The 11,233-nt window shown below is 30.6% G+C and overlaps 1 protein-coding gene across 1 annotated transcript; it reads left to right on the top strand.

The window, feature by feature from the left end:
* Positions 1-296: 296 nt before the first annotated feature.
* Positions 297-10,338, top strand: LOC145330770 (uncharacterized). The gene is made up of 5 exons (XM_080175435.1): positions 297-382; positions 6,290-6,349; positions 6,842-6,908; positions 9,692-9,726; positions 10,134-10,338. Exons 1-5 carry the CDS (start codon positions 339-341, stop codon positions 10,336-10,338), a joined length of 411 nt encoding a protein of 136 aa, XP_080031561.1. The 5' UTR covers positions 297-338.
* The last annotated feature ends 895 nt before the right edge of the window (positions 10,339-11,233 follow it).

Here is an 11,233-nt window from a genome sequence, read left to right as displayed (position 1 = left end):
CAACCAGGGAGGGAGTACTGGCCACCCAAAGTCGAATCCATTTTTTTCTTGCAAAGGGTAGAAGATTTAGGCATAAGAAAAATGCGCTAAGACCATTTTTAGATGTTCACACCTAAGTTTTAAATTTTAGATTTTACTGTACTTTTTAAATCTTTTTAGATAAAAACTTAAACATTTTTTGTTGATCAAAAAAGTTCTCATAAAAAAAAACACACTGTATATGTTATGTTTTAAATTTAATTCAAACTTCTAAAGAAAATGTATGGTATGTTGTATAGTATGACTTTTAACTTTTCAGAAATGCTTTAATTTGTTGAAAAAAGTTAAAAAGGCACAAAATGTTTAATAAACATGTGAAAAATGTTGTTCTCTTTGCCCTAGGAAAAGTTTCAGCTAATTTATTTTTTAAGTCTTTGGTTAATAAAGAAGAAAGGATTATAACTAGGCAATTTAAATTATGTTTTTCAAAAATGTATTTGATTTTTTTCTCTAAGGACTTATTTCTAAAATTTCTAAATTAAAAGATATCAGTCCGAAATATTTTCCGGAAAAAAAATGATTCTTTTTGAGGAAAAAGACGCATAATTATGTAGAGTATTAATAAGCTTTTGTTTTTCCATTAAAATCTTGATAAGTTATAACTACCGAAAATGTAAAGAAGATTACGCATAGGTATCGAGATGATTTTAGACTATGGTATTACCCTTTCTTCCCTTGAAGTTAGGGGCGATAATTTATATAAATACTGGAATAATGAACAATCCTAATTGATTGAAAATTTAAATTAATTTATTTGCTTTGATAGATTAATTATTATTGTATTTAAATTTATGTAAAATGTACATTGCACAATTTAAATGGTTTTGATTTAAATAAGATACTGCGATAGTTAACAATACAAAAACAACATTTAAATAATTGAAATATATGAAGCCGCGAAAAGCCGCATTTTTTAAAAGCCTGAACAACAGCTAAATTTTGATCTAACTACTGCTGAATCTACTGCCGCTAAAACCGAGGCTTTACACGACTTAAAGCATAAATCGAATATTTAATTACTTTTAACCTATTTACTTTTTCTTTTATTTGTGAATTGAATTAGAATTACAATGTACGTACAAGAATATTAAGTTAGATTAATTAACTTTCCAATACAATTTATATTTGTTTCTGAGTTAAAACAAATATGGTTAATTGAAGATAACCAATTCTAGTTTATATGTTTGTATTCATAATTACCTATAAAGCATATTTTTTTTAAAGCGAAGCTTTTCTACAATTAGGTTCGGTCCGCTCTTCGATAAGCTCTTTTCGTTACTTCAGACATGTTATAATTGTCCTATTGATTTTAAACTTTGCATTATGAAAGTTCGTACTTCTATTTAAAACATTTTGCTTTTTAACTATTTTAACAAAATGTTTTTTTTTGTGATATATTTATCTGATTTTTGGAACACTAGTTTTTATTACTACAAGTTACAATATTATAAGCGAAGCATCTCTGTAATCAAGTCTTAAAAATGTAAATATGTCCTTAAACAGTATCCTGGGATAATGATATTCTTAAAGAAAAAAGTTTTACTATAATAGTTATTTATCGCAACGTATTACAAACAGCTTTCCGCGGATATAAACATATACAATTATAAGATTAAAACCATTTTTTGAAGACCCGAGATGCGAAAGGCACGGGCTCCTGAGCTGGTCTTATTCTTATGATTGTACATTTTTATATTCGTAGAAAACTAGATATAATACGATGCTATACATAATTTTTCAGAATGGCTGAGAATCGGTTCTAATCCCCCAGATATTATTCGGTTTGGAAACCATACTAGTAGTATAGTTTGTCAAGAATATATTGGTATTTCCAATGCAACCTAATTTCTAGTCTGACTTGACCAATGGAAGATTTGGTTTTGACAGGTTAATTTCTTCCTAACATCTACAGGGTCAGAAAATTATCCACATTAATTCTTTCCAAAAGAGAAAAAAATATGCATTATGTGGAAAGACATTCATTTATTACCAACCAATCAAATTTTCACAATTTAATTTAACGTTAATAGATCCTATAATTATTTTACATGTAACTTGTTGCTGAGCCCCTAGCATCGCGGGAAGGTAGTACAATAGCCTAAAACCATCGTACGACCTACGAAGAGCTATCTGAAAATGTGGAACTCAATCAGTTCAGTGGTTAGAGATCTTAACTAAAATACTAAACTACCTTAAATAATAGAATATTTTACATGATTAATAATGTTTATTGTTTATATATTCCAAACATAGATTTTAGTCTGTAAATAAATGGAGATACGGAAAGTGTCATGTGTGACGTCATAAAAATATGTCCAAATCCATCTCTTTTTTAAAGGTTTCCTTTCATACTTCTCCTCTCATCCTTCCTTTCTAGACCTATTTTCATGACGTCCCACGTAACACTTTCCGTATCTCCTAAATATTTTTAGTATATCTAGATACTTGATCAGTAAATAGGATCAAAAAGAACTCAGTGCAGATACAATCCGGTTAATTGGACATAAATTGTACACATTTTGTTACGAAAATGCAGTTATTTTTCGTTGTATCCATATATGACAAGTCATCTAAAGATACTTAAACTTCTTAGGATAAAGCTAGTTTTCTGTAAATTATATCGTCTAAAAATTTTCGTGTGTGCAAGGTATTCCTCTTTTAGTTAAACGAATTGTTGTTCTTGACAACCCATCAAGGGTAATAAACCTATTGATTTGTATTTGAGACAACCTGTATTTTTGTGTAAGACAGGGTTTAGACATAAGGATACCTCAGGGAAAATGGTCTGTTTATTACACGAGTCCCCAAAGTTTTATAATAACTTTTTCTTATTTGTTGGCTTAACAACCTTTTAGACTACGGTAAATTTTGATTGGTTGATTCATTAAGTTCAAACATTTCAACCACAATTTTTTTTCTTTAAGGGATAATTTTGTGAACCATCATTTGGGATGTACATTAATTTAACGGCCATTGTCTTATCCCTTTAGATCCCTGAAGATATCTAGTGGATTCATTTTACATTATATTTTCAGTTATTTTCCTTCTTCTCATTTCTTATTATTAGGATTATGAACCTACTAATTTTCTAGATTAAAGGCAAGATTTTAGTAGCAAAGCGGCTGTATAAGTTGTTATGTCCTTCTGTCTTATTCTTACTTTCTCCCACATTGCCTTCTCTTATCTTTCTCATATCTTTCTTCCCCTTTTTCAATATTTTTAAAAACACTCTTTTCCAAATTTTATTATCGAAAAAAGTATTGCTAACAGTAATAGTCCATATTCATATACAAACAGAGAAATTGACATAAAATTTTATTTTTATGGGATTGAAAACCTATACAGGATAATTTTCATCACAGTTTTCTAGCGGATATAACACGGATTCAAAGCCATTATTCAACATTTTTTTCATCATTTTTATCAAGTTGAAATTATTAGAATGCAAGGTTAGGATTTAAAGTACATTTATGACACAAAAGAATAAAAGTACAGGGAAAGAAAAACTTAAACTTTATTTGCTTTTTACCTCTATATAACTAACTTAAGTTGGACAATCTCTTACTCAAGTTTAAATGAAGAAAACAAAACAGCATATACTTAAAACAAGGATGACAACATCCATAAGTGCGAGGACCTTTAAACTAGGAAATCAATTAATCTTTATAAAAGATTATTCCTTAGAACGTTCAAAAAATGTTAAACTGATAAATTTCATAAAGTACAGCATAAATACTGCCAAGTTATCATTTATCATTGCTAATCGTACTGGGACTCACCATTTAAAAAAAAAATATAAAGAAAATTAATAGTTCCTGCATTATATTTGCAAATAGCATGATTTTAAATATTACAGAACAAAAAGTATAAGAATATTTGAACTTTTAAATAAGATTAAAATTATTTACTAAATTTTTGCATATTTTAAATGCAGGATAATGTTATTTTAGAGAATTTGAAGTTGAGTTTAGAAAAAAATTACTAACTTCTAAGTTTAAAAAAAGTAGCAAAGTTATAATGAAAGATAATTTACAGCATAAACAGGAATATCTTAATATTTTAACCAAGGTTTTTTGTTTGTCGGTTAAGATCCCGCCAATTACTGAAACGATTAAATGCACCTTTTTATGGAAGCTTTATATAGTTTTAGGCTATTTTTACCCCCTCCGTAGATACTAGGAGCGCAACGGCTGGACTATTTTTCTAATTAGAACGAAGTGTGTGTGATCATCCTCATGAAACTTATGATCTCTATAACCACTGAACCAATTGGGTTCTGCTTTCTTAAAGCGTAGGTCGGCCGTTTTTATTAAGGTTTGTTTTGCCTGTATATGTTTAGGTTGGCTTATTTAATAGAACTGTCCACAAGAAAAGGATATAATTTGACAAAAACGGGAGGAATAACCCAATAACAGAAGAAATATTTTCAGGATAGGTTTTTTAAATTCTATTTTTCTTCTTTTCAAGGACAGTCCTTTTGGGAAAAATGGAACGACCTTCAGCTTGGATATTCAAAATAGATTGTATGGAAAAATGAATCATTAAGATTATAAATGGATTAATTAATATGAACAAAACTAATATGAGATAATGGAAATTAATAGTTGGCTTTTCAAAGAATAAATTAACAAGGATCATAACATCCATAAAAGTGTACTTAGCTAATAAATAAGACAATATGAATACTATCAGTAAATTCACTTGAAGAAACAAAATAAAATTTAGAATACTAAAATGTTATCTGCTGAAATTGCTTAAATACAGAAAACTTGCTATACTAGAATTCAATCGATGGGCTGATTCTAACATGCATTATTAGGCATACTGTTTGCAATTTTTATGCATTCTTTCAGTATTAAGAATATATTCTTGTTTTAAGTTTTAATATAGTTTCCAGGAAGGCAGGGAATATTGGACTTGCAATTTTTCTGATAACCAAAATTCATAACATGAAGTTCTTATTCGTTGGCTTAAAAGATTGGCAGTTAAATAATCTTTATTGGTTGGTTCCGAATAGCAGTGTTTAAATTCTTCAAACAAAAATGTTAATTTTTTCAATAAAACTAGGGGCCAGCAATTCAAGGGGATTATAATAATTATCGTCCATTGTTTTATCCCTAAAGATACCTGGAAATTTTGACATTGAAGTTTAATCTCCCTGTCTGTAACACGTTACCTGGTTGGTCCACAGATATTGAAACATATTCAGTAAATTAAATCTTTTTTTATTTATTTTTAGCATAATGGATAAGATTAGTTTGTAAATTATTTTGTTTAGTATTAGTTTGTATTTCTTGGATCTCCAAAGGGGTGGGGGGGGAGGTTATTTCTAAAAATGGATGTGAGTGGGGCATGAAATATCTTTTCTTCTAAAAAGTCAATTACATATAAAACCCCAATTTCTCTAACCCGGGCCTAACTATAAAAAATCTTGATTGGATTCTACTACTCAACGAATACACCTACTGGTCCTGTGGTGGTTTTAGGCTATTTTCTTAGGGGATGGGACACCTCCAACTCCCCCCCCCCAAAAAAAAAAAAAATTCCCCCACCCCATTTTTAGCAGTACAGGTAGGCTGTAGCAGTGCCTATTTAAAAAAAAAATTCTTCAATAGGTAGCCTGTAGCAGTGCCTATTTTTCTATCAAATTCTGTATAGGAGGGTTGACTTCCTCTCACCTCATAGAGCGCTTATATTAAAGTAACAGGGTCTGTATCGGTCTGTACCAAATGATAGTCTCCTATCCTAGAATTTTCTATGCTTGGGAAAACTTGAATTTATTTTGCAAAGTTTGCCCTGGCACTTTTAAACAAGGATGGCAACATCCATGAAGCGAAACTCAAAATAAGACAGTCGAACAAATAAATATAAACACTAGTATAATGTTAATAATAAATAAGAATGCTTTTTAAATTGTACCTTTTTGTCAAATATCATGTACAGTTTTTTTATAGACTATATAAATTGATTCCTAGCTATATTAGGCATAACGTTAAGCATCGCTTTAACAAATCTAAAAGTATAAGTATATCCGAACTCTGTATTCAAGTAATTTTGGAATAGAATTGCCTTTAATATTTTTTATTTTAGTTAAAAAATGTTCAATATTAAATTGATTGATACTTTGAAATTTTGTAAGGTCTGTTTAGCTTTGCTTTTATTGATGTTGTCATCCTTGTTTTTTTTTCAATGGCTTTATTAGATTTAAGATTTAGAATTGATAAATTAGCTGAAACATAAACCCGACAGGTATTGGAATAATGTGTATATTAGTTGATGTACAGGATGCCAGCCCTTACAAATTATACAGGTTTCAGTTGACAATGATTTATTATTATACACTTTTGGTAAATATTATGGACAACTGTGGCAGCAGACCAAATAATAAATTATTAAATCGATGGAATATTTCATCGATACGAGTCAAGGCTCACTCTTTAGTTTAATTTGAACAATAAGAATAAAGTCAACAAGTAAGAAGAAGTAACAATTGGGATGATGGAAAGAAACGTATTTTCACAGTAGCTTAGGTTAGGTTTATTAAGGTAAATGTTAATGATTGCCCCGTAGTGTTAGGATATAGGCCCGGCAGGGTTAGAGCTCCCCGCAAGGACTAGAAATAGGATAAAAGCTAGATAAATTAATATAAAAAATCGGACAACCCTAGCATAACAGACAGAAGGACAGGCATTGCAATACACTGACACGAAAACTTATAGAATATTTTTTGGGACAGAAATTAAACAAAAATCAAAGTAGCTGTGCACCAAAACTTAAAGTTGTCAGCCCTGCGGAAATTAAGGTATAATATGGACCTGTACGAAGTTGTAACAGCCAAGCTCAGCGACTTAGAAAAAGAACCAGTAGAGGTATTTTTTTCAGCCGCGAAGCTACTCTATAAGTGTGTGTTGATGTCTGTAATCTGCATTAAACGAGTTTATTTATTTCAACTGGGTTAGTTATCTCTCTTTCTCTATCTCTCTCTCTCTCTCTCTCTCTCTCTCTCTCTCTCTCTCTCTCTCTCTCTCTCTCTCTCTCTCTCTCTCTCTCTCTCTATCTATCTATCTCTATCTCTCTAACTATATACATAGACACATATAAACATTTCTTGGCAGAAAAGTAGCATAAAACCAACCTAAGAGTTAAGACCTATGCAAATCATCCCTAAAATGGAGACCTTAATTGGTTCAGTCGTTTGTAAGGCTAAGGATATATTTTTTATAAAGCAAGGTACACCATATTATACATATGTACATATATTTGCGTAAAAGATAAATAAATATGTACATAATGTTGTTAGCTATAGAGTACATACTTATTTATGTACCATACACCACAAAGATTCCTATAGATGATTGGGCTGGTAGCTATTTCTATATACAAATATATTTTCTTAGTATTTACTCTATTTCTTCTATGGAATGATTTACTCTTTGCCTTAAACAAAAATGTTTTAGTCTGTTATTTCTATTTATTTTTGAAATAATTAAACTTTTAACATTGATTGAACTATTATTAAATACCTGGATATTCCTTTCTACTCATGGGTTTATTTATCTCTAATATATGTTTGCTTATTAAATATTATATTAATAGGGTTCACAGGGTTTGTAAGGGAGATGTGCAAAAAATATTGACATCCACATAGATTTGCTTTATTTTTCTATGATAATGTACATTGAAGATAAATAAAGTAATAGTATATTAGGCATAACTCCTTTTTTTTGCTTGTGTAGTGCTATCACCCCACTCTCTCTGTTTAATTAAATTTGATGTTTTTTTCATGTTAGGCTAGGTTAAAAATAAAAGTAAAGGCTAAAAACACAAATCTTGTTCAATTCGAATTCTATCTAGGTCCACTTATGTGGCCAATTTATTTTTATTTTTGATTTGCAAAATAGGAAAAGTTACTGTTCATTTTTTTAATTGGGAGGGGAGGGAAGCGGCAGGAATCTAAATGGTTAAGACTCTCAATCTGTAATGAATTGATGTATAAAATTGAACAAAATTACAACCTTTAAAGAAATAATGGTGGAAAAGTGTGAACACTTTTAACTTGTACCTCTCAATCAATATCAAATGAAATTGTCTAAAGTTTTTATGCAAATGAATGAGAGAAAAAGTGATCATAAAAAAGCTTTGGGTTTCATATGATTTACAACTCGATTCCCCTTTCAGGGTGGAGATTTTTTTGTCCCATGTGCAAAAAAAACAATGTTACTGTCTGTTATTCAGTCTCTTTCTATCCGTCCAATCAATTCATAATTTGGAAGGAAAAGTAAATTGATTAAAAAAATTTAAGCTCGAATTTGTCTTATACACATTGTCAAAAATTAATGTATTTTGCCAATATAAAACAGTACCTTGAGTCAGATATAGGTTAAACTTTAGCTTTGTTACATTATTTGTGGAGCATATGACAAAGAATAGCTAATAAGTCAGCTATTAGTCGTTGAATTTCTTGGGATAAAGTTAGCTTATTCCTCTATTCTTGAAACTATTTCTCCATAATATGATAATATATTCCTTTATCAGAACTTTACACACTTTAGATTAATACACACCCCATTAGAAATATATACTGTAAATAATAAGGTATTATCATTATATAAAAGTAATAGGATATTAACCGTGTGTGTGTGTTGCATAAGATCTTGCTAACTGCTGAGTTGAAATAGTTCTCAATAACATTTACAATGAATCTTCAAATAGGTACATTAAAGGTTTATAACCACTTGATGAGAAAGGTTCCCCCCAAGAAATATCACGAGAAAGCCTAAAATGTTGTTAATAGGTCACGTGTGACGTCATAAAAAGGGAAGGATGAGAGGAGAAGTGGAAAAGAAAACTCCCACAGAAAGAGATGGATTTTAATGACGTCACACGTGACATTTTAGCAGCATTTTAGGCTTTCTCAAAATCACCCATACATATGCTTATAGAGTCACTTCACTTAAATACATTTTTAGTACATCTGTTCAAAAAGAGTATAAAAAAAAGATTATGTATGTTGACTTCTTAACGTTCTGTAACAAAATATAGAATATAAATACGTAATTGTTATTTAATATGCCGCTTTTATTGGCTACTTATTCGGTTACATAACTAAGTGTTTATTTTTTTTGTTGCGAATCTACTATTTGAATTACGAAAGTCCGTCCCCACATTTGTCTGTAACCGAGGTTAAAATTGAAATTTTATTAACTAGGCTATTGCACAAAATGAGTGAGGGTCGGAACATTGGACTGTTTATTACACTAGTCCCCAAAGAATTATAAAAAAATTCTTATTCGTAGGCTTACTAATACTTTTAAATTTTGATTGGTTGTTTCATTAACCTGAGTGTCTAAACATTTCCACCTCTCTTATATTACAAATGGGCAATTTTGTTGTATCATCATTGGGGATGTAGATTAATTTATTGGCCATTGTCTTATCCCTTTGGATCACTAGCACATAATAAATGTCGTAATAGATGTAATTTCATGCCTTAGAGCAATTTGCTTCATACTCTTAAATTAACTTTTCTGTACTATTGTTTGCCATGAATGTTTTTCTTCCTTGTTCATAACTATGTCATATTTTTGGCATTTTATTTAACTCATTTTTTAGCTATAACTTTATTTCATAATTTATTTCTTGTATATTTTAGGATAATGAAAATGTAAAAGAAGTTATTCCTACAAGGTAAATTTATTTTTTAACCTTTTTAATAGCGAAGCTACTCTTTAATTGGATGTGTCTGTCTGTCTATCCTTTATCCCCTTCTCTTTCTTTCTCACTATTTGTCCTTATGTATAGCATCTGGTTTCAAATAGAATTGCTACTACAGGATGTAATTGTCCTTGTTATTTTCAACTTGTCTAAAATATATAGACCGTAAAATTTTACTAGATTTATTTTTAAAGATAGCGAAGTGTTTTTCCTCGGGGGGGGGGGGGGGGTAACTGCAGTGCCCTAGCCCAGCAAAGGCTACCCTATATAACTGAACTAAAGTAAAAAACCAACAAACAAAATCTATCTCAAGAAAAAGGGGGGGAGGGGGATTTATCATGCTCAAACAGGTTACATCTGTGATATAAATTTTATTTCAGAAATCGTGGACGACCCAAGGTAGAGCCCTTGGGAAAAGGTCGTCTTGAATACGACCCGGATTATGTTTTTACTGGATCTCCATTAGCAAAACCTTCCAAAGATAGTGATGAATACATTGCTGATGAAAACAATGCTGAAGAGGAAGATGCAGGTGATGAGAATTATGAAGGGGATGAGAGTAGTGGCGAATATGATAAGGAATGACCAACATTTTATTCAAGTTTTTGAACAGTTTAAACTCTGTATTCTTTGAAAAATTGGCCATTACTGGAATTTTTCATAGGGAAAATGTGTGTATATTACTATGAATGTATTTCATTAGATTTACTTATTTTCTATAAATTAGTTAGAGTTAGAATTGTAAGCAATAATTATTGTAAAAATTATTTCCTCTCTATACTTAATCTAGCAGATTAAATTTAAAGGTTATCTTTCAGAGGGGAATTATTTTTTACAGGGCTGATTCTTCTTGTGAGGGTGGAGTTAACCTTCTTAAAAATAGTTGCGAACCTTCCCTGGACCTGTAAATGATAATCATATCAGTCCAGCGGTTAATGAGATCCTTCACTGCGCACACCAACACAAACAGACATCCTGTTACTTTTATTTAAAATTTAAATGTACAATTGTAGTACAAATTTCAATAACAAAATGTTGTTGGTATTAACAAGGATGATGAATATTATGATGAGAGTAGTGGCGACGAACAGGAATATACTGACGAGGATAATCAAGTAGATACTTCCAGGCAGGAAAATACGGATAAGTAGCAAAAATAGACATTTTTGGTCAAATCTTTACAGGCGAAATACATAAAGAGATCACGGCTTTTCAGTGATCTTAAGAGATAAGACAACGTAGGATAATCAATATATATCACGAATCTTTAAAGTGCGGAAAGTGGGTTTAAAGGGGGTGTTAACACCCCCCTAAAAATAAGATTATAAAAAGGCTTCCTTCCCTTTTTTTCAACCTGCAAAAGAACCCTGTGCATACCATTGTTCCCCATTATGATCAACAAAATCACCTACAGGCCAATGTCTCTCTACCTAGAACTATATAAAATTATTTGCTTTTACTTGAATATGGGTCAGGGGGG

Source organism: Acartia tonsa, chromosome 10 (genome assembly GCF_053477335.1).
Source record: "Acartia tonsa isolate MP-2025a chromosome 10, ASM5347733v1, whole genome shotgun sequence".
Lineage (NCBI taxonomy): Eukaryota > Metazoa > Arthropoda > Copepoda > Calanoida > Acartiidae > Acartia > Acartia tonsa.
The sequence above is the reverse complement of the archived record's forward strand: the minus strand, read 5'-3'. Positions and strand labels throughout refer to the sequence as shown.

Bases quoted from the DNA above. Each gene is read 5' to 3' on its own strand.
- LOC145330770 (XM_080175435.1), top strand. From the start codon at position 339: ATGTTTAATAAACATGTGAAAAATGTTGTTCTCTTTGCCCTAGG. The intron at 383-6,289 runs AAAAGTTTCAGC...AAACCCGACAGG, and splicing joins GTTGTTCTCTTTGCCCTAGG to TATTGGAATAATGTGTATAT. The intron at 6,909-9,691 runs GTATTTTTTTCA...TGTATATTTTAG, and splicing joins TAGAAAAAGAACCAGTAGAG to GATAATGAAAATGTAAAAGA.